This window comes from Gobius niger, assembly GCF_951799975.1.
Source record: "Gobius niger genome assembly, chromosome: 11".
NCBI classification, from domain to species: Eukaryota; Metazoa; Chordata; class Actinopteri; order Gobiiformes; family Gobiidae; genus Gobius; species Gobius niger.
The window spans coordinates 14,284,738-14,309,436 of record NC_136862.1 but is presented as its reverse complement, the minus strand read 5'-3'; the positions used below and the strand labels follow the sequence as shown (position 1 = coordinate 14,309,436).

Here is a 24,699-nt window from a genome sequence, read left to right as displayed (position 1 = left end):
ACAAAGTGCTTCGCGGGACATTTGATTGACGGGAATGACTTGGAAATCCCATTCGAGAATAAACAGCCCATCTCATGCCCCCCCCCCCACCACTGTAGAATCATGGCTCTGGGTGAAAGGCACAGGACCAGGGATGAAATGAAGACTGACAGATGTTTGCTCTTTGGCCCCGCGTCTTGCCCTGCCCCGATCCACTGGTTACTTTAGAGGCTGACAGTTGCAGCAGCTGTGGCGGTGAATGGACGACGTATTGAAATATTGATGCCGGTACATTTTTCAGGCCTGCTGCACCTCCAAAAGCTTTGATTTAAGTCAGGGTGTTGTAGGTCAATGGAGCGGTAATTAAATGCTGGAATCATTATTCCCATGTGGGACAGTTTAACCGTCTGGGACTAATCTAATCTAATCGTGAGGCATTTTTCCTTGGTTATCTAGATTATAAATGCGAAGAGCTAGGCTGAATTGGTCAAATTTGCTTTGACTGCAATGTTAGCTGACTTCTGCTTGTCAGGAACAAAATAAACATTGCATTAGCATACAGTAGTTATCAAGAGTTTTGGTGATGGGCTCAGGAAAATTATTTTGCATAATGCTTGAAAACTGCCCTAAGAGGGGTTCTGCTCATTAATGAAACTGAAAAGTGCAAGGTAGTGGACCTGTTTCAAAAGCAAACCCACTGTTGCTTCTGGGGAGATGGCTCATTAGCAGCTCACTTCATTGGGCACTTAACTAGAAGTGGATAAGTAAGAAACCTGTCTGTGTTTAAGTAATTCTGTGTTCATCCTATGAATAAAGATCACATTCATAACTTATTATTAGTATTATTTTTTGCAACAATGTTCACGGCCTTTTGAATCGAATTATAGAAACGCTAAACGTTTTCAGCAATTCCCTCCTTCCGAATTGCCAGTCCCTGGGAACAGCAATTTTCACTCAATGGTCTTTTCCAGCTGGAAGCACAGGTGCTGCTAATAATGACAGCTCTGTTCTGATCAAATAAGATGTGACGTTGTGACAGCGAGGCCGCATGCTCAATACTATGACCTTCAAACTGAGCAGCTAAATGGAATTCAGCCATCATTAATTTTCCTTTGCCCGTGTCACAATGACTGCAGTAAAAGGCCAGTTGACGCACAATGATCTCCATTGAGTTTATGTTGAGCCAGACATATTTGACTTAAATGTTATTCACACGCTTTGCCAAATCTTTCGTTTACCCTCATGATGCACTTCCAGGCCAACATTGTAAATAAGAATGTGTTCCTAATGTTATTGCCTGACAGGATAAAGGATATCTGTAGGTCTCTGTATTGGGGCTGGTTGATGCCCCATAGCCCTTAACAGCCTGACGAGCCTGTTCAAGCCCAAACTGTTCCAACAATTAGACACCTGCTGGGTGGCTACGAACGTTTTGGAAAATGAATGAAATCTACAATCAGAAGGTTAATCATGAAACAATTACTGCCATGCAAACAAGTGGAGCATGCTGCTTCCCATGAATAATGTAGACACCCCTAGGGCCAATTAGCGAGGGTGCATCATCACTTCAACTGGGATTTCTCAGGTGAGAACTTGCCTGGTCGGATACAGAACAATGTGGGATTTCTCAAGGTGTGACAATGGGGTATGCTGGCATTAATCACCCTCTGTAGTTCAATGCTGAGCCCGGAGCCTGCGTGTGTTGTTTTATTCACACATTATTGCATGCCATCAAAGCACGCTGTGCTGTGCCACTCCAAAGCATATCCCCACTGCAGCCGCACAGCAGTTGATTGCTCTACCGACGAGCATTGTGAATCCCAGCACATGGCGGCCGACAACACATCAAGCCCAGAAGAATTGTCCCCCGTGTTGTTTTCAGCTTATGCATAAATTTACATTCAAATAATTGTAATGTTTGACTTTCACTTCCAGCTCTTGTTTAATGAGCTGAAGGAATCACATGTTTTTCTGACTGTTTACTAAAGCTCAGTTCTTCAAACAGCTGTAAAAACCTGGAATATTTTCTCAGCTGCAGAAATGTTGACTCACTGATGTTAGGCTCTCGCTGTTCGATGAGGACATTCACATCTTTTATGCTTTGCTGTGTGATCCTATATCTCTAAAGGCAAGTGCTTTAAACAGTCCTTCTCTTACAAGGTCAATAGACAAATAAACAATAGCTACTCGCCTTGAGTTAGTTAAGCGATCAGGCTGTAGATGGCAGCACTGTTAATTAAAACCTCTACTCCAAGCCCTTTTCACTGGCCAGATTCATGGAGCTGTAGACTTTCTTCAGGCTGTAATGATAATCTATTGAGCGGTTGTGGGACTTGTCAGACTTGGATATTAATTTCCTCTCAATGTGAGGCCCTGCCCTAGCCGCCAATGAATGATAACAGCTACTGAGAGAATATCATCTGGTTAAGCCCGTTTGACATCTATGTAGTAACTCGAATCTTTTGAAAGGTTTTTAATTAAAGCACAGAAATGGTGGCTTACGGTCTCTAGGAAATGTTGAGTGAAAAGAACACACATGAGCACACATTCAGGGCTGTTTCGAGCTCAAAGAGGGCAAGATGAGGCTGAGCAGGGTTTCACGAATTAGGGGAAAGACTGAGATTTCGCCATGCTGATTTTCATGTAAAAACATTATATATATATTTTGAATGATGAAACCTCAAATCCAAGGTAGCTCTTTCTGTGTGAGAGATAGAAGAGGTGGGGCAGAATCTGAAGTGTGCAGAGGCTCTGTAAGCTCGTAAAATACGTTGGAAATAACAGTTTTGGGCATTTGTTCAGACGCTTGTGGTTTGGCCGCTGATACCTGGCAACCGCCGGCTTGAGAGAGACATAGAGATTCACACTAAATAAAGATGAAAGGTATGCAGAGATATGTTAAAATGCAACAATGATTATTCATGAAATTATGATGTTTTTGTGTAAAATTCCACAAAAGAAACTGAGAAAAGGAAATGAAGGAAATATTTCCAAAGGACAGGACAAGAAAACAAATCAATCCTTTTTCATGAAGGCCCCTCGAGGCTTGGAGGGTCATTGAGCACGTGCTTAGTTTTAGGCACAGCCCTGAACACACTTAGCTATTAAATGGGTAACACTTTATTTTACACTACCCTTGATAAGTTGTACATAACTAAATTTAGTACGATGTAATGAGCTCTGTAACAATGTGTAATAACGTGTACCTGTGGGTTAGATACACAATGGAATAGTATGTATTTGTTGTTTGTAGGTACAAAATGTAATAAGACATAACTCTAACCCTAACCTTAAGCCCGAACCCTAAGGGTCTCGTGTCCTATTACATTACGTATCTACAAAGTACAAATACAAGTTATTCCATTGTGTATCTAGCCCATAGGTACAGGTTATTACACATTGTTACAGAGCACATTACATTGTACCAAATTAAGTTAGGTACAATGTATAAAGGTACTGTAAAATAAAGTGATACCATAAAGGTATGAGTGTTAATACAGCCTTCTTTTTCCCTTTTTGTCAAGGGTACCACTATTAGGGAGCATACACACTAAATGTGACTCAAGCGTTTGGCGATGGGGGATTGTGTATTATCTCTATGTAACGATGCGACATTGCAGAAGAGGAAATAAAAGTAGCTTTGCACCTGTAGACCCTCAAAGCACCTGCAACCTCCTCTAGGTGGGGCTGGGAAGGGGGCGTGTCGGGCAGGGCCTGTAGAAAAGACAGGAGCCTAAAAAGTGAGACAAGGTGAAGGCAGGCAGCTCTGGTTGCGAAACTATATGAAAGTATATAATATTCAAGTGATCAACTAGACGCACATGCACATTTAGACGCGACCAGTGAGAACGCACCGATTATGGGGCACTGTATCTTTATTAAATGCATAATTCATAGTTTACATCAACAATGAAAAATGCTTTATACTTTTCATTAGCTTTTGTTTGCTGCTTTTGTAGACACCCTTGATCCCGACATACGCATCAGCAATGGCTATATAATGCATTTTCTCTTTGCTCCTTGTTATGTAAATAGGGTTTACTCATAAATATATGAAGCAAATCATAACAACGGCAGAACAAAGGGAGGCTCGTAGTCTGATAGTGAGGTGTTGAGCCGTGCACCGTGTAATAGGGCCTAAGGTAATACATGTGCACAGGTGGTGGGTGCTAGACGAGCTATAGCTATTCACTGGGAATCCATGATGAACTCTGACAGTTTTCACCTCCAAGGCAGCCCCCGGTCCCCACTGCAACAGCTGCTTTCTGGTGTTTCAAAATGATAGTGGTGCAGGCTTTTGTGCCAGTGTGTTTCATGCAGCGGTGGGTCCTGATGAGAAACTTTACTCATGTACATTTGCTTGAGCAACGTATACTTGAGTATTTTCCATGATATATTAAATGGAAAACCCATTTTAAAAGCTCTTGTCTACAATGGAAAACTGTATGTCGTGAGTATTACTTAGGTCACGGCTTTCTAAATCTGCTTGAGTAAAATTATATCAAAAAGTCTTTAAAATGAGTCTGTTTATTGGCTACACTACAAACGTGTGGTTTCACGTGAGGCTGTGAATATTAACTTGAAATAGTCACGCTCATGTAAAAGATGAAATAATTACCTGATTAACTTTACTGCTCTCGGAAGCCAATGGGTATAGGGAATGGTTATAGATGGCATCATTATATTCTGGCAATTATCCTGTAGTGGAATTTATAGCTTAATGCAAATTCAGATAGGAATATTAATGGAGTGGTAAAGTAAAAGTGTAATCATTCAATATCCTCAGGCTTTTGTGTCCACTCACGCGTGTCAATCGATCATTTCGTTTTCACTGTGCAGAAAACATACAGGATCCATTCTTCTGTTCCTGTCAAAACATGATAAATGAATATCAAATACTGCATATTCAGCAGAACGTAAGAGGAACTTTACTGCCTTACTGTGAGCGCAGTTGTGCTCAATTAGCCATACATTATAGATGTCCACCATTTTCAGCCTGACAAGTGAAAAGAGTTGAAGGCTCAGAGAAATACCAGATCAAAGTATTTGCCAATACGACTTTATTTCAATGAGGGAAACATCCAGGAAGCTCTTTTCATGCGGAGGGGGATAAAGTGCTTCACACAGACCAGTGAGCAGAATTAGATGAGACCATTCCCAAAGCAGCAGAGCATTATGATTTTATAGAAGTCAAGGTGACACGTCAGGGTTTAACATCACACACCTACAGGCGCTTTACGCACATTTCATATTGGTGCGGTTGTATCATTTGCCTTTGGTTTCAGGTGGAGCCTCTAGGACACAGTGCCCTACCTTGACGAAATATTTCCATTGTCACATGCACTTACTGTCACCACACTCTCTGTATTCTTCAAGTTGCTGCGTTCGCTCTGTATTTCAAAAAGGCTTCAGCGTCAAAACACAAATGTTTTAGTGCTGCAACCCTGTTTTGCTTTTAACCACTTTGGCCTCATTTTGTAAACCCGCGCTCCCTTTCTACTGTCATGTAAATTTAAGCACCCCAGCGTGAAACGTCCAAATCTGTCGCTATAAAAGTAGCTCCATCTGCTGTTTTTTAATTAATTTCTCTATGCTAATAAATGGATGCACTGCATTACAAGATTTCACACTGCTCGCTGCCCCGTGTCAAAGCATAGCAAGGTTTTTATATAGATCTTGGCTAACACAGCGAGTGCTACTATGCTGCCAAGTCATGCACTACTAAAAACATTTATCAGGCCGCTTTAACTTGAATTCAATGGGGATTAAATCTGCTAAACTTTGATTAAACTGAGTGTAAAGGCTACTCTCAGTCTACACTTTTATTATTCCTTTCAGCACCTGTGTGCAGGATATTTACACAGCGCATTACTCAGCCAAGCCTTGGCAGGGCTAGATAGAAGTGACAGTCCCAAACGTATCTTTTTCCTGGCCTAAAATGTCAACAGGGGCTTATTGTCATGTGGCACTGACTCCATAATGGATTCACTGTATTCTCGTTACATATCTAAGAGCAGCAAACACAGTCGTGACAAATTATCGGCAGTGTGGCGGGGCCCACTGGAAGCCATTTTGCCTGGCAGCCTGTGCGTCGATCATTTGGCAGCTTAATGATCCAAACGCTGCATATGCCTTCGGTCACAAACAGAGAGCAAGGGGAGGAGCCCCCTCTCTGGAGATCCACCTGTGAATCTGCTGCCATCGCCACACGTTTTTCTTTCACTTGTGTAACAATTTACTTGATCCAAGAAACATCCATGAATTCACCTTTAGTAATAGAGTGAATGCTATAACGGCATAAAACTGGCAGTCAGAATCTCTAATCATTCTGTACCAATTCCTACGAGGATTCATTAAGGGGGAAGAGCTTTCTTTGCCATTGGCCTTTAATTGTGGGGAAGATCCGGACTCCTGAGCATCTACATTGCCAGGGTGTGTTGATCTACAGTGCCTCTCGAAAGTATTCATACACCTTGAACTTTTGCACATTTTGTCATGTTTACAACCCTAAACATAAAGATTTTATTTTGATTTTTTTTACTGAAAGTTCACACACAAGTAACCGACAACTGTGAAGTGAAAGCAAAATGATACATGATTCCGTTATTTTTCAAAAACTAGAAAACCGAAAAGTGGGGTGTGCATAAGTATTCATACAGCATGAATGAATACTTTGTGGGACCCAAGTCTTTTGGGGTTTGACTCTACAAGATTTGCACATGTAGAGACTGACATTTTAGTCCATTCCTCTTTACAAAACAGTCAGATTAGAAGGAGAGCGTTTGTGAACAGCAGTTTTCACATTATTCCACAGATTTTCAAGAGGATTTAGGTCAGGACTTTGACTGGGCCATTCTAACACATTAATATGTTTTTATTGAACCATTCCATTGTAGATTTAGCTTTGTGCTCCGGGTCATTGTCCTGCTGAAGGTGAAACTCTGCCCCAGCCTCAGTTCTCTTTCTGACTCCAGCAGGTTTACCTCTAAAATGTCCCTGTATTTGGCTCCATCCATCTTCACAACTATTCTTACAATCTCCCCAGTCCCCGCTGAGGAAAAGATTTCTTATGGCCTCCTTTCAATAATGGCTTTCTTCTTCCACTCGTCCATGAAGGCCAGATTTGTGTAGATACGACTTATAGTTGTCCCATATACAGATTCCCCCAGCTCAGCGGCAGGACTTCATAGCTCCTCCAGAGTTATCTTGGGGCACTTGGTTGTATTTCTTACCAGTGCTCTCCTTGTTTCATCTAACATTTTAGATGGGCGACCGTGTCTTGGTAAGTTGGCAGTGGCGCTATACTCTTTCCATTTCTGAATGATGGATTGAACAGTGCCCCGGGAGATGTTTAAATTTTGGGAAATCTTTGTATAACTTAATGCTGCTTTACACTTCTACAGAACTTCATCCCTGACCTCTCTGGTGAGCTCCTTGACCTTCATGATGTTGTTTAGTGACCAATACACTCCGACCACAGCTCTGAGGGCCTAAAGGAACAGCTGAAATTATACTGAGAGTAGATTACACACAGGTGACCTCTATTTAACCGTTAGGCTAAGGTGTGAACATTCTGGAGTCATGAGGAATGTTATAAAGGCAATTTAATGCACTCAGAAAATGCTGTATGAATACTTATGCACGCCCCACTTTTCACTTTTCCATTTTTTGAAAAATTATAGAATCATGTATCATTTTGCTTTCACTTCCCAGTTGTTGGTTACTTGTGTGTGAACGTTCAGTAAAAAAATCAAAATAAAATCTTTATGTTTAGGGTTGTAAACATGACAAAATGTGCAAAAGTTCAAGGTGTATGAATACTTTCGAGAGGCACTGTATACGTGGATATTAAGGTCAGGATCTTTATCTTAACATCACTGAACCTCTATTCTCTAACTCCACATCAGCAGAGTTATTTGTCAAATATTTCCTTCATCAAACGCACTTCTCCCTTGACCTACACGCCACCGCTGACTTTTCAGCCTCGGCAAAACTTGGCACAATGCAAGCTCCATTATAAGAAATGTCAACCCGATGTGTGACATTGCTGGGATTAGTTCCAGTCAATCACGTGTTCTGAGAAAGCACGAGGAGTTTTCGATGGGGTCATGACAAGGGCGTTAAAACGAAGAGCCGCTCAAGCTACCGAGAGAGTTGTTATGTTAATATGTGCCCACCAGTAAAGCTGGAGGAGGCACTGATGGCTGTAAAGCATCCATTTAATAAAAGAGCTGGAGAGATGTTGAAACAAAATGTCAGAGGGGTATTTTACAGCGCCTTGTTTTTTCATGTCTTTGAGGGGCTGTTCAGCGTCTTGGATGTGTACTGTGTAATGTACTGTCCCAACTCTGGAAGCTGCAAATCTGAAGTCTTATTCTAAACATGAGCCTGATATGAATCATGCTGCACCTGCTCTCATCGGGGGAAACAACAGAGCACCTGTATGCAGCTAATTATGAAGTGCGTCGCTTTGTGGATCCTCTTATAATATTCTATGATCCTAAATGTTTTAAATGTACCTTTGCTCCGCTGTGCAACTGCAAAATGACTCACTAAGACAGGGTTTGTAAATGGGGAAATCTGGCCGACAATACGACATCCTTAAACTTTATGTGAATATAAATTTGCTTTTGTGAATGACACTTCCATTGTAGAGCGACGCCAGAGCAGAATTGTCCGATATGACATTTTCCTGACAACTTGGCAGCGAGAACCTAAAACGTGTCAGCTCCTGTTTGAGCGTTTTTTTTTTTTTACTTGGAGCAAATCCTTTGGTGTTTTTCATCTTGCACAGATTATTCATTAAATTCACATCACGGTTGTTTACAGCGTTTTAACGTCGGCAGAAATGTGATGATAGTTCTAAAGCGCGTGATGTCATAACGCTCTGCAGTGAGTGGCAACATTTTCTTTGAGTTGCATTATTTAGTTATAAAAGTTATTATTTGATTATGCCACGCTGTCTTTTAGTGAATAGGTTTCCAGTTCGAATTGATGCACGTGCTTGCCCTGTTGCCCGCATTGATGAAATATCGCTATATTTCGTGTCTCCCTTGTCAATACTTTGATGTTTTAATGATGTTGTGCATATTTACACAACTGCAGTGCAATTTCATTTTTACTTTAATTTGCAAATAAAGTTTTTCAGGCCGTAACCCCCAAAATAACTAGACCAAATCCCCATTGCAAAATGTAATCAGAATTCAGTGTAAAAGTGTTTGTTTGGATACTATATTTTGATGTTTTGTTTAAAGGGACTAGATGCAAGTTGGTCGTTTTTTTATACTCACTACTGCCACCTCAGGTCTTACGCGTAACTGCAGTCTCTATAATAAGCTCATGCATGGCGACACCTCGGACCTGAATTAACAACTGTTTATTTTAGAGGCAGTTGTGGTGAATACGACTAAGCTCTTCACTCTCTACTTTCTATTTTAACATCTGTATAGTCCCTTTAATTTAACTGAAATATACTGTTTTCATTTAAAAATACATCAAATTCAAGTTATAAATTAGTTTCTGCATAATATGCCAAATAGTCAAATGAGAATCGTGATCATGTTGCTAGTTTGGGGGCGAGAAGGGCAGGTCGTCTTGCGATGGGAGGATCGGTGGCTTGAATCCCGAGGTGCACACTGTCACTGTGTCCTTGGGCAAGACACTTCACCCTCCTTGCCTCCAGTGTCTGTGTACATTGGAGAGTGAATGGGTGACTATTTGTGTATTTGTGTTCTGTCCTTTAATGAAAAACACAAAGATGTGGTTTGTTTAGGTTTTCTGTTGAGGATATTTTCCATTGTTATAAATACTGGTTGAAGAAGAAGAAGAAGAAGAAGAAGAAGAAGAAGAAGAAGAAGAAGAAGAAGAAGAAGAAGAAGAAGAAGAAGAAGAAGAAGAAGAAGCTTTATTTATCACTGGGGCACAAAAATAACAAGAAACAATTGAAACAATCACAGCCTTCTCAACTAAAAGCTCGTCCAAACAGCCAGGTGGAGGAAGCCTCTGAAGAGTAATGTCGATATTTGACACTCTTTACTACGATAATGTGGTTGATATTATTTCCTGTTTTGTCATTTTTTACTTGTCACTTAAAGCCATAAAAAAGTTTATGCAAACTATTTTTAATTAGCCAACAAAAGCACTGGCGCCTTCTGATCTGTGGTACTTTGTGTTTCGAGGCGTGATTTGGACCCAAGGGACAGCTGAGCCCCTGCTTTGCATGACAGGTATTGGTAATCGTGTAGACTGTGGCCGGAAGCACGCTTTTAATGGGTGTTTGTCTCGCATTTATTGAAGGATTCTTAGAGCGCTTTGTTATATCGAGGTCTGCAAAGGTTTGCAATTAATTTCCTTATATGGCAGCAAAGTCATTCGTCGTTGAAAAGAAACAGCACAATGATAAGAAAAAATCTACCCCAAAGGAAAATTCTGTTGGTCAGATCAGAGTTATACAGACCAATTAACTGAGTAAGTAAGTAACTGGTGCAAATGAACCTCTCACAATCCTGAATATTCTACAGGGTAATGTGACATGAACCCAGCGATGGTCTCTTTGCGGGGGAAATGGCATGAAGAGGTAGGAAATATATGTCAGGAAATTAGCAAAGCAATTTTCCGAGCGACATTACGAGACAAGGAAATGACGGCGCCCACTCCAGAGGGCATCCCGATGGCCTCACAAGGAACATAAAAGCTTTAATGCGCAACCATCAGAACCGGCTACGGGCAAAGCTAATTTTCCCCACGCTCTCTGAGGCAAACCCTTCAAAAACACTGTGCGCGAGAAAGAAATATCGCAAGTCAGCGGAGTGTAGTTTGTTGTTTGCAAAGATATATATTTTTGCCTAACGCGAGACACAGTATGGGAGCCCCTGAGGTTGGCATCTGCTTAAATGAAAGATACAAATGGCCTCGCATTGCCCCGTAATCAGAGTCAGAGGGATGTTATGCAAACAATAAATGGATGAGTGATTTATTGAAAGCATCCTTTGACACAGGTTATTACTGCACATGTCCCGGTATCAATAAAACCAGGATTTATGACACTACACAGCTACTCATATTGATCCCTCCCAGCATTGATTAAAACACTTGCTTCATGTAGCAGTAAAAAACGGTACAAATTTATTGCGATGTTACATATTTATTAGATTGATTAACTGTTCCCAATAAGGTTAATTGGCAATGTTGGCTATGTTTCACCTTAAATGCAAATAAGAGAGACAACGGTCGACTAACAGCACGCTTTCTTCATTCCTGTAAGTTTAGAAAGTATTCAAACCTCTATGAATGGCAGCATTTTGATTTTGATCAAACAATTTCTGGCATGACTAATCCATAATCCTTACTACAGATGGACTATCATCAATGGGTTCAAAAATGCACATCCGAGAGCAATATTAGCTTCGCAGTGGTTGTTCATGGTTTGAATACTAATCGCTCCACTTTTTAGTTTATCATTGCTGGGTCAACTGTATTCATTTATGACCAATAAAAATGAACCTTAAAGGAACAGGCCACCGTTTTTCCATACTGAGATATGTTCTCACCTGAGCTTAGACGAGTTGAGTTGCGTACCTGTCTGACCAAAGATGTTGTTAGCATTTAGCCTCTCCTCCTCTCCTCTGGGGCCAAACAGGGGTGAAGTTATAAGCGACCAAGCTCTTCCACGTTTTTCCTATTTACCAAATAAATCAAATTTAAATACAAGCATTTATTTTATGACAGATATTTTCACCATTGAAAAATACCTCATAAAAGGACAAACAAATGTGCTTTTTGCTCACCTCTCCTAATACATGACTGTAAGTTTACCGGGAGTGGGTGCGTATCCAGCTCGTCTCCATGGCGATGTCTACTAAAGTCTGCAGATTTGGAGATTTAAAGAGGATAGGTTCTCATTCAAATCCATTCTTTGATTACCCACTGCAGAAATAGCATTTTCTGTGGTGAGCTGGTCATTGGGAACATGTTTGATGTATTGATGGCTACAGTACAGTCCAAAATGTTACACAGTGTGCCTTTAAATAAGGTTATGTAAGTGGTTGTTCCAAGTATAGTTACACAAAATCAAACATGTCGATTTTATAACACCTTATCTTCACAACTACTCACATAACCTTACTTAAATAGGGAAAACGTGGAAGAGCCTGGTCGCTTCTAACTTCATCCCCTTTGGCCCCACAGAGGAGAGGAGGAGAGGCTGAATGCTAACAACGTCCTTGGTCTTTTTGCGTGACTGAGCGCACGCGTAAAGACCAGACAGGTACATATCAACTCGTCTAAGCTCAGGTAAGAACATATCTCAGTATGGAAAAAACGGTGGCCTGTTCCTTTAAACCGCTTTAGTATGAGGCTGCCACATAGTAAAACAGAAGTAATTAAGGGGGTCTGGACACTTTCTGAACCCGCTATACATCCATTTGTTTACACCTCCTCTAATGACTGGTCCCTGCCAAAAAACAAAACAAAAAAAAACACAGGGAACACTGATGAGCGAATCGTTTCATCTGGGTTTTCTATGGGGGTTTTAGAAAGTGGGGCTCAATCTTACAAAAGCAGAAAGGCAGAGCTTTTAAGTACGGCACATCTGCTACACGTATGCGCACGCTCAATGTCTCCGTGAGCGTGGCTTCGCCGCCGTTTGCAAACATTTGGCTCCCTTTCACTCATCTCGCCGATGGGTTAGTGCCGCTTTAAATAGCACAAGCACCAATGCATTTTTAATGAATGCTCATTTATTCCTTTGTCAATTGCCTTTCTGCACCTGTGTAATTGTTAAGAATTGGAAACGTGTGGGTGAATATGGTGTGTGGACCTTGACGACTGAGGAGGATTTTTTTTTTTCCTGGCTGCTTGAAAGTTTACTTACAAATTTTAATGATCAAAGAATACAATAGAATCAGGGCACTGTATGGAACAAGGAAGACTGAGATATTACTTGCCAATGTCTGATTTAAGAGCCTTTTTCTCTATATTAGATCTGATTGATGCACTTCTGAATAGTGTCCTGATTTGTGTCCAGGTCCACGTTGTTCACACCATTATGTTCTATGTTACAAATAAATCACATCTGTCTGTCTACAGCTATCTGTGATGTCCCGAACAGCCTGTGGTGTGGATTGAACTGCCACGTAGCTTGAGCTAAATTCAAGCCTCAGAGCCTAATTGATTCTGTGCTTTAATGTCGGTATCATCATCTCTTATCTTATCTTCTTTCAGACACCGGGTGTTTGAAGCGTCATGGCGGCTGCAGCTCTTGGGCGGCTGACATCTCTGGACTTGGGCTTGTGGGCCACACTACTCTTCGTCACATTCTTTCCTCGAGCCAGGTACCGCAGATTTTATATCTTTAATCTATCTATTTTTAATGTAGAGAATAAATTACTGCATCAGTGGACACATCAATCTAGCCAACGCCATTATAAAAGCAGATTTGTGCCATAGAAGTGTTAGCAGAAAGTGTTGTGTTATTTAATGAAATCAGTATTTTTGGAAAGTGATGTTGATATAAATTATAGTCTTTGTCTCTGCCTTTGAAAACCTACAATCAGCTGCAATCTCTGTAGATACCGTTCCACAAACAAGGGCTTAAAGGATGACTTCCTGACTTTCAAAATAAATTGGATTAAAAAAGAAACCACAGGCCTCCATTCGAAATGGGTCAAAAATAAGAGCTGCATGGGGTGTGGCTGCTCTGACTTCTTCTGAATTAATTTGCATTGTGCGGCGCACCACAGCCGCGATTGTCCATTCACAGCATTTTCCCTCCTGCATCCTGTGCACATTTCACACTTTCTGTGTTGAAGTCAGCGAAAAGAGAGACCCCGGCAATGCTAGGGCTATCACGGTCACGATTTCAAATGAGGAGATTCTGCGCACTGCCATGTTAGCATTGTTGATAAGGTGGGATGTTGTGGTGTGGAGTAAAGCATTTTACAGGGTTTTCAATGCTAGGACAGCCATACCAAAGCTGCATGCAGGCTGAGGCAAGAAATCAGAACAGTGAGACAGGGATTAGCCCAGTTTGCTTTGTCATCATGCCATGGCTCCCTTTGCTTATTAGCAGCACACGACACTACACCCCTTTTCATTACATATCATAATTAGATGTATTAAATATGAAGTGTGTGGCCTGAAGAAAGAGATGGCCAAACCCAGAGAGAGCTCCTATAGAAACCCGCCGAGCATATTCTCACTGACTTTGATGTTGGCAAAGAAGAAAAAAAATCCAAAGCAGTTTTGAGCAGTAGCAGCCAGGGGTAGCACAGGCCAAACCTGGAATCCGATTGGTCATTTCAGGTGCAACCCCGCTTAGGGAAGTTCATTCAGCACAATAAGTTCATGTGTCGGTCAAATGAACACACCTGATTACTGATGGATCCATATATCATGTGATGCCGGTCTCAGCGACACACATGATTGATGCAGCACGGTGAGGTTGCATCCCACATGTCCCATTGCATCATTCAGCATGACGTCTCCAGTCCCCTAATGAGACGTCACAAGGTTTTACCTGATTCTGATTTTTGCTTTATCTTGGACCATTATGAGACAAGAAAAGTCCCATTGAGATTCAGGGTGTCTTTTTGAAGAGAGTCTGGCCCCTCGTCTTTAGGGATAAGGGAAATCTGAGCACCCGGAGAAAACCTACGGGGAGAACATGTAAAACTACACACGGGAAGGCCCCACGAGAGCGATGTCATGCCGCTAAATTTTGAATTAGAAAATAGATTATCAATCACCAAACAATAGCTAATATGGGGAAGTGTCTACACAAACTTATCTATGTAATTGTACCAGAAATGTAATGTAGCTTGGGCTGGTCCTGATGCTGCCCTAGCATGTGTTTAGTTTAGAGTGGTTTATTTCAAACATCTTAATAAAAACAAACAACAATAACAAAATAAAAAAACATGTATCAATAGACAAAACAAATGTCGGAAAGGAGTGGGTAGAAGTGTGACCTTATCCGTTGGCAGCGTTTTGCCTTTTTCTACAAACTGCATTGGCAGTTTCTGTGTCCACACTGTTTTACAAGATGCTTTTTACTGCAGAGAGTCTTTACTGGCCGTGAAGGAAACAGCTTTTTAAAAGTAAACAAAAACAGCTAACTGGCTCAAGGCCTTTGAGCGGCATTTGAGTCCTACAAATCCACAGATTTCTTCTTCTGAAACACTAAAGAGGCACCAAGAGCCCCCCACACCTGCAATACAGTAGAGGCATCACAAGAGGCGCTACAGGAAACAAAAAAGGGGCAAACGAAGAGGTATCCGGGCAAGACTCACAGCTAAGTCACACAAGTGTGGTGGTGGGAAGGACCCTCGTCCAGTATAAGCTTTTTCACCATGTAACATCATAAAGGACCTGATTGTCTGCAACGAGTTTGCATGTTCTCCACGTGCCGGCATAGGTTTCCTCTATCTTTGCAGCAAGAAGGTCCTGGGTTCGATTCCCACCTGGACGGGGCCTTTCTGTGTTGCATGTTCTCCCTGTGTCATAGGTTTCCTACGAGTACTCTGGTTTCCCCACCATTAAAACCATATACAATATGCCAGGATGATTGAGCGTGTGTTTGGGGGACAACGGATGGAAATAAGCCCAAGGCTACAATCCGGTGTGGCATGTTTACATGCATGTGTGTTCATTAACATGCACTGTCCCGACCAAATAAGCCAATTTAAAAAAAATCTACAAAAACATGCCGCACAAGTTTTTGTTTTACAATTGTATAATGACAATAAAGTTGCATTTATTCATGCATTCATTCCCACTCCCCTCCTGTTCTGTACGATATTTGCACTGTTTACATAATGCATTGTATAAAGAACATGGTTAAAAAACAAAATCAGCTTCAGCTGACTTCAGCATGACTTTTCACAATAGTCATAGCAATATTACCCACTGTTATTAATAAGGAAGAGAAATATTGAAGTGCTGGTCCACCCCCAAAAAGTATCTGGACATGTCGACTTCTCAGCCACTTTAGATTTAAAAAAAGGAGAAAAAAAAGCTGCACGACACAATTTGAGAAACATTAATTTAGATGAAGTCATGACATATTCTGAGACAGGACATGGTCGTCATTCTCTCTCCATGCCAGGCAACCTTACTCATTATTATGCACAGAGCAAGCAAGGATTTAACAAATGCTAATTTTCTGTGATTACTTGTCATGCATCTTGCATAATGTATGGGAGTCCTTACTGATCACTTTGTTCAGTTAAACCTTTACATGCAGTTTTTGCTGCAAAATCCATGCCAGAAGTAGGGCAGCTTCACAAAATTAGCATCAGAAAGTGGAGGCACACATTATTGTCAATCAAAGTTGAGGTTGTTAGAAGTTTTTAGAGTAATCCTGGGACTCACAGTGAGCAACCGTAACCAACTCTTCGGATGGCTCTGTATCAGCAAAGTGGCTCTGCTGCGAGACGTGTCACCTCGCCGATGCCCAGTGATGGTATCAGCCGTCTCCAAATCGGCTTTACGACACTGAGGCATTAGACGTTTCCTAATGGATTAAGGTGTAACTGTCAAGTTCCCAACAGAAAAAAGTGTCACTCATCAACACATCTCCAATTCGACTCATTTCCTGCAGTCTGTAAATCTAATATTATTAGTATTTTTTTTTTACTATTCAACGGCGTCTGTCTGCAGTCACACTTAACAAGTCTAGACAGTTGTTGTCTGTTTGGTTTGCAAATTGTTGCCAAGTCGCAGCCCAACGTGGCACATAATCAATAGCTATAAGAATGAGGCTACTCTTGCCTATATCTCGCTTCTCGAGTCGTCCAAGCCGCTCTTTGAGTTCATGGCGTCTCGCATGAATTATTCACGGTGTGGCAAAGGGGGGGGGCATCACTTTGAGATGTGACCCGGGCAACAGATATGGTCTGTTTCCGTGGCGTTGTCAAGGTTAATGTGTCACAGCTTTGGACAAGGGTAATTTATTCATGGGAAAAAAAAGGGACTTTGCTGATTGGACCAGGTGAATCTGGTAGGCTGAAAGAAACAATAAGATCAGTGGGGGAATAATGTTATAAAGAAGCAATCATGGAGAATGCCGATGCACTTTAAAGATAAACCATCCAATAACATGCACAATACAGGCTAATTCAGCGACTCCTGACCAAAACCTGGCACGAGGTCTGGACCCTTTAACATTGCCCTGCGGTTTCCGAATCCTCCTGAGAGACACTGGTTGTTAATGTGATTTTTATATATTTCTTGACCTAACACTGACCATTATCATCCTACTATTATCACCCTCATTATCATAATAGTTTTGAAATAGAAATCTTAGGTTAAGAAAAACAGCAACCTTGCAACAACCCTTCTGAACCAAACTCAAAGGTTAATGAGTCAGTATATCAGAGTAAAAAGTACAATTTCAGAAGAGAAACATGGTGTGATTGTGAAGCCAATAATGTCACTTCTAAGCTATACTGCCCCGAAAATCCTAATGGCTCATAATGTGCCTTTAAATTATGCATTTTTATGAGCGCAAGCACATAAACAAGCAACTTATTACCAAAGCGCTCGTTAAGACACAGGCAAATGTGGTAAACATGTATGAACAGAATACGCTCTCTTCTCTCCTTATTAAAAAACGCAATAACAATCCTTAATCATTCAGTGTAGGTTATTTGTTATGCTAAGTGGCTAACATATTTCAGATGTAAATCCATGCTTTGGCCTCAATGTGACTTTTCAACTAAGCAAAGTTGTAATGCATTGAGGACAGAGGACTGGATGGTTTAGCCTTGAGATTTGTTCATCATCCTACCAATTTATTTCACACTGTGTTAGCTGTAGTGCGTAAATGAGAGACAGCACACAGATTACTCAACAGAAGAACTCCAGGTTCGCTTTGGAAGATGGTAAATTGTTCAGTATATTCATTTTTATTGCTATAGCTTCTTTTATTAACATTACACCTCATGGTATCATTCCCACGAACAATTCACGAGTCCTTAATTCATTGTTGTGGGTCCTCATTACTTTTCAATCAATTCTTTATTGATATGGAGCACATCTGGTCAATGATCTTCAAAGCAGCCAATTAGTGAACGTCACAGCCGACTCAAATCAAAGCGAAGCCGAAATAGATTTCCCTGAAGGTGTCCACACACCTGCCCTCTGAATGTGGCGGCACATAGCCTAAAACACCAATAAATCCACTCAAAGAACTGGGCTCCAGTGGTCAATGAGATTCAAAATGTGTTTCCACATGTTGGTCTCATGTTTCCAGGAACATAATCCTGTGGTACATGCTGCTCCATTGTCTCGCAAATGTGATTGTTCCACAGCATGCTGTAAATAGCAAACATCTTTATACAGCTAAATCTGCAGTGCACGTCCGCTCATTATGGATTAAAGGCTATAATTATAACAGTGAAATTGTTACTCTAGATTTACTCAAAGAATCTTTAACAGCTCAGTGCTGGCAAGCGGAAACAAGCTGTGGCTTAAAGCTTCAAAACAGCACTTATCCAATAGTCAATTCTCTTTAGTTGAGTAAATGACAGGATCAACGTGATCAATACGAGTATCTGTTCACATAAAAGCATTAGCAGCTGTTAAGCTGAAAATCTTCATCGCGTCTGCCCTTCTCTAACTAGGTTAGAAGGAGGTGGCTCTAATAACAGCATAAACACAACCTAAGTGTAAAACATGCACAATAATTATTCTTTGTTGACCATTAGTCTAGTTGTAATTGCTGCATTTCTTATTTGCATCTCCTCTTCAAAGATTTCCGGCTCATGCTTCAAGTTATTGTTCTGCAGTGTGCTGCCCTAGTAATGGAATAAATAACAAAGAACAGCAGGCCTATGGAGGCCCAATAAACACTGCCGCATAATGCCCATCTGGAAATGTGGCAAAGTTTGGGGCAGTGCCTCTAATAGGATCCCAATTGTGCCAAACATGTCCAACGCCAGGCTCTAAAGTCTTTACCAGACCAAAGGCTTGTTACATGTTACAAATTGCCAAGCAGCAGCTCTATAATCTAGATTAAACATACAAAGCCCCAGTCCCTTAATACAAGATGGATCTTTCCAATTGTTAAAGGGAGACCGAGCCAAGAAGATAACAACGGTTTATCCCGTGTGCAGTTTATCTAGAGATGGTTCAGTGCCTTAGATAATAACTTGAATCATAATTAAGGCCATTGTTCACTCTGCAGCAAACAGCATCTATGCATAGACAGTAACTGAAACTCTGTGCCTTAGAAAGAACAGTTAAATTAGTTCACTTTGTGATCCAGAAACATTCTCTTTCAAAACTTCTCTCCCCGCGATCGGCAGCTGAGTGATTTGTCTGTGGAACCTCCGATGATTAACACTGTGTCATCGTGTTGCCTTTCTCTGGAACCACAGGGAGGGAAAGGGGAGAGACATTTTAATGCTTGCCCTGGCACTAAAACTCACAGACCAAATCCTGCAATTATGAAGTGGGATAAAATCTGCGCTGGTGTGAGTTTAGTTCCACTGTTGGGTTCAGTCCAGTAATTAGCTGCGGGTGACTGCCAGTCGTTTATGGATCTTTTTAAAAATGACTTACAACGGCATAAATTGACATGGCGGACATTATTCTGTCTACTTTACACAGAGTTTCCACCAGCAAATTTACTTCAGACTGCGGTGTCCAGATAAGTGTAATCTCATAAAGTATTGGCTCCACTCGAGTAGTGCAGTGGATTTTTCTTACTAATGGAAAAGTGTGGTTTGTCTCTTGCTGCGAGCTTCATGGGCCTCCACGGGCAGATATGAACAGTCATTAAAGGTGTTGTGTCTCAGGTGCTGGTGACTCGCTGCTCGGGCTGTTTGCTAGTGTTCAGTGGAGATTACATTTTGATTTATACGATTCCTCTGCTCACTGAAAATAATTTGTGTAATTAGAAGCAATGGGGAATAATAAATTAGCTTTATGTCCGCCGCTCTTTCCCTCACATTGTGTAATATTTGTTCACGTTGCAAACATGTAAATGTCTTTGTTGCTTTATGAGAAATGGAACCAAAAACTACCGGTACTTAATCAATGTACATTGTGTTTGTCTGTGATATTGCAATTATTTGACCTGTCAGAGATAAATTCTTCACAAATAAAAGTAATTACTTTTACAGCCGCATGAAATCAAAAGTGTCTTGAGTTTAATTTGTTTCATTCGTCAGTGGAGTAAAACCCTTTTAGCACCTGTGTGAGATACAAATATTCACAATGCAGTAAAACTCTGTGGGGTTGTGTGAATCGGCTCGATTATCAATGTGTCAGGACCATATTCTAATTTTACATCATAGTAAAACACTGTAGGCAATTAGACTTACAATAAGTTGCAGGATATCAAGTCATGCTGACTCTACATTAGCATCTCCCTGTTGGACCATTCTTTCTCTCTGTGTTTGTCATTGAGAATGACGGGTCGTCCTTGGTGCGGTCTAGTGCTTAGTGAAGGTCACATGAATGCTCTCATTGTCATACAGTGGTATGTTTCACAGACAGTTAACTGAGACAAGTTATCATTTGTGACATTGTAGCCCGTCCATTTTGACAGAATGATGAATCACACTGTCTAAGTAACACCGATAAGAACTGCTGTAAATGTGTATACACATTCACCCCTTTTGCACACTCACTGGAAAAGCAATGTCTCAAAATTATTTGAAATATGCCACCTCAACAGAATATCTATCATTTCCTTGTCTTTTACAGGTTGAAAAAACAACTAGAGTCAGCAAAAGCACAGAGAAATTGAGTTAAAAGGAGCATAGCTAGAAGTGCGAACATGTGTTAGCGAGATGGAAAAATGATGAAAGGATAACACAGCTGTCAGGGAGGCACATAATGAGAAGGAGAGAGAATATTTACTCTCAGAAAGGCCAATACCTGACCAGGCAGATCCTGCTGCCAGCTGTAAACTCTTCTGCATTTACTTATGTTGTAACAACAGTCATGGCTACAGCTGGATATGTGCATGGACTTTTTTTACAATGGCTTTGACCTGGTCATGTTTAATGTAATAGAATATGTCGGTCCATCGTCCATCGCTGCAATAACTATGAACCACTGGAGAATTGTAATGAGAAGCTGAATTAAAGCACGGTGAACGTCAGCTATAGCATCTCTGTGCCCATCAGTGCACCACTTGCTTTTAATCTCGCCTCGGGTCAGAGAGAAATTATTTACTGTCTGGAATCATCACCACAGCCTCTGTTTTATGAAAAATGAGCAGGACTTTTTTGGGAGTCAGCCTTTACAGCAAGAGATAATACAAGGTTTCCTTACAGTTATAAATGATGTCTTCATTGCTGCTGATGCTTGTCAGTGTGCACTAATCCCTGTAGATATCAGCGCCGCATGTAGCAGAGGGCCATGACACTTTTCTGAAAACGCCTAGGAAGAAAGTAGGTTGATGTCAGCATTGTTTATCTCATAGATCATATCTGTGTGGGAGGCTTTATGCACATATAGGCTGCCAATGAAAAGAAAAGCTAAAGACGGTATTTCAGGGACACGCCTTCTATAATATGCTACAGTATTCTGAAAATAAACTTCATCGACACAGTTTTGACTGCCTGATCTGTTTAGGTCCATGTTTCATCCTAAACATGGCAGGTTATCATTCTCAATGACCATCGCTGTGCCCCGCTGCTGACCTTAGTTGTCAAGGCAATGAAAAAACACAGTCTGAATCAAGGACAACAACACTGGCCCAAACTGTTCAAATGCGAGATCAAGCACCGAAAAGGACTGGGGATTTGTGACTGTGTGGGTGATCAATGTGCGAGGAAATGAAAGCGAAGCTGGATACAAAGAGCAAAGCCAAAGGAGAAATAAGCAACCTATGACGCATTAGTCTGACGACGGGACATGCTGTGCTGGGTCTAGAGCTCTCACTGAAACATCTCAATTGCCTTTTAATTACACATCATTAGTGTGGGCTGAGTATGTAGCTTAACACAATCTATGTATCGTGTATTTCTGTGTTCTATTGTGTCAACAAATGCTGATCAATATGCTCACTCGAATATTAGATGGGAAGTGCCACAACTCAAGATCGAACAGTTGGTGATGTGACTCTGCGCTCCTTCACTCAAGTGTCATTAAGCTGAGGCAGGAAACTGCATGACGTCAATGAAAAAGTGTCAGTCATGGGTCAACTGGAAGCAGTATCACCATATGTCGCCACAATCAGACACAGAACGGAAGAGGCAAGCTTTTTCAGAGACCTAATTAAAAACTACAACTCTTTCTACATCGCAACTTTGCTTCTCATCGCTGATATTCTCTCTGGGTAATGTTCATGGCACCAGAAGATTTATTCTAGTACCAAAAAGAGTTTGACACTCAAAGCTTAAATTAAGAAAAGTAACGGTTTATATCTCAGCATTGTTGCACCGATAAATACAAGTAATAGGTAACTGTCACTGAAGCTCTCATAATGTTTCTATACTAAAAAACAAAACAAAGGAAAGTGGGACAAATTGAACTGGGAATCAACACTTGCTCATTGATTTCTCTCTTCTCAGTGTCGGAACAGATTGTGCCTCCAAACCTTTTGTTTTAATGGTGATCAATGAACCACCAGACATTAAATTGGTCTGAGCGTTTTGTTTTACCTGGAAGTATTTAACAGATGTTCTGCTGGGGGAAAAATGTTTCCAATAGTTGTATTAGTCTCAGGGCTCTCTGGCGTTGCTAAGAAAGCAAATGTGAACCTCTTGGTAGCAGTGGGTTTTGTCGATACAGTGGGTAAAGCAGCACTTTATCAGTTAACCTCACGCCCTTCAGAAAGTGTGTCCAGTGGATTAATCATTTTGTGTTTGCTCAAAAGTGTCCCCCAGATGCATGCCTTTGGGAAGTGAACCAGGCAAGGCCTACAGGGAGGCGGCCTGGAGCCGACTGAGAACAAGCTGGAGGGAGTGTGACCCAGCTGGCGCGGCTGCCCAGAGCCTGGGGAGTCCATGAGAGCTGGGCCACAAAACTGACCAGAAACAGATGGACAACAGCTAAAGCCAGCACATCAAAACTATCCCTATGCTTAGACAACTTCACCCACATGTATAGTATGAATGTGAGTGACAGTGTGATTGATGGGTTTACAAATATACAAAAAGCAGCAGATGTTTTGATTTTACTAAAGGACAGAACAAATGTTTAACAATTAAATGTATCAATCACACTACAACAATCAAGATCTATAAAACAATCTAAAAGCTCGAGGAAAGACATTTCATGTTTTTTGCTCTTCTTGGCTGCAAATTGTTCTTGGCGTCTGAGCTGGTACCCAGTGGAGGGGGCCGAGTAATAAACGTGTGCAGGGAAGAGAAGTCGTCCTTTAGGATGAAATGTGAGATGAATAACCATGTAGTGCAAATAGACAATGCAAATGTCAGGTAACGGGTTATTTACTACTCCTGAGTCTGAGGGCAGAGAGGAAAAGCTGTTCATGTGGAGGGAGGTTCTGGTCTGGATGGACCGTGGTCTCGTAATCGGAAGGTTGGGGGTTCAAATCCCGGCTCCTGCAGGTGCACACTGGCGTTGCCTCCAGTGTCTGCATCCATTGGTGTATGAATGAGAGTATTAAAGGAACAGACCACCGTTTTTCCATACTGAGAGATATGTTCTTACCTGAGCTTAGATGAGTTGATGCGTACCTGTCTGGTCTTTGTGTGTGCCCTCAGTTACGCAAAACGACTAAAGATGTTGTTAGCATTTGGCCTCTCCCAGTGTATTCCTATAGCTACCCCGCTCTTCCACGGGCACGCACAAAGACCAGACAGGTACATATCAACTCATCTAAGCACAGGTAAGACCATATCTCAGTATGTAAAAACGGTGGCCTGTTCCTTTAAAGGGTGACTGGTTTCTTGCTGCAAAGCACTTTGGGCGCCTAATGTAGGTGGGAAAGCACTATTTAATTTGAGACCATTTACAATAATCGGCGCCCGAGTCCCTGATCAAAACTAAAATATCGCACAAACAAAAACAACTGCAAAAAACACTTTCCTGGCTTTAAATCAGTTATTTCCAGAATATTAAACAGGACCACACAATTCTCACGCAGAGTTATGAGTAAAACCAAAACAAAAGTTGATGTACAAACTACTGAAAGCCTCTCTTCTCTGAAAACTGAGTGGATTAAAAACAAAAACATGAGAAAGCGTGTGCTGGTTAGAACCCCTGTGAACATGGCAGCGGCCCATGTAACTGAAGCTACAGCCTGCAAGCAGCTGTTACAACCCCGTTCACTTTTTCATGCAATGTTTATCTGCTCAAACCAGACAAGTGAAAGGCATAAAACTACTGCATACAAAGACAAATCAGTCATATTGTGCAGGCTTTGAATGAAACGAGCCCTCCACTATTAGACGACAATGTGCCGCATATTGTTCCACCGCGTAACATTATCAATTTATTGTTGGTAGACTTGGAGTGAATATGAGGGGGAGGATCTGGTGAGGAAGATTAGTGAATGTTGTAAAGGTTAAGTCATGCATGCTTGGGATTTTCCATTTGTTCATCATAAACATATCAATTAGGCATGCGCTAGTCCCTGGCAGGCATTGTTGACTTTAAATTAAAAATACTGCATATTGCCCTTTAATCCAAATAAACCAGCCCGTGTCCTGCTAACAATGAGGTCGGTCATCATTCTGTCATATCTTTCGCCCAAGCTCACACCGGGTACGCTAATCCCTGCCATTTGATTTCCGTCCCCCC

General features: G+C 41.3%; 1 protein-coding gene across 3 annotated transcripts in view; it reads left to right on the top strand.

Annotated features, from left to right (window-relative positions):
• Positions 1–24,699, top strand: part of gabra3 (gamma-aminobutyric acid type A receptor subunit alpha3) — an 86,194-nt gene that overhangs the window by 18,632 nt on the left and 42,863 nt on the right. For all 3 annotated transcript variants that reach the window (XM_079566159.1, XM_079566161.1, XM_079566160.1), the window contains exon 2: positions 13,201–13,310. In XM_079566159.1, the coding sequence (XP_079422285.1) occupies positions 13,222–13,310 (89 nt within the window). In that variant the 5' untranslated portion in view covers positions 13,201–13,221. The remainder of the gene's footprint in view (positions 1–13,200; positions 13,311–24,699) is intronic.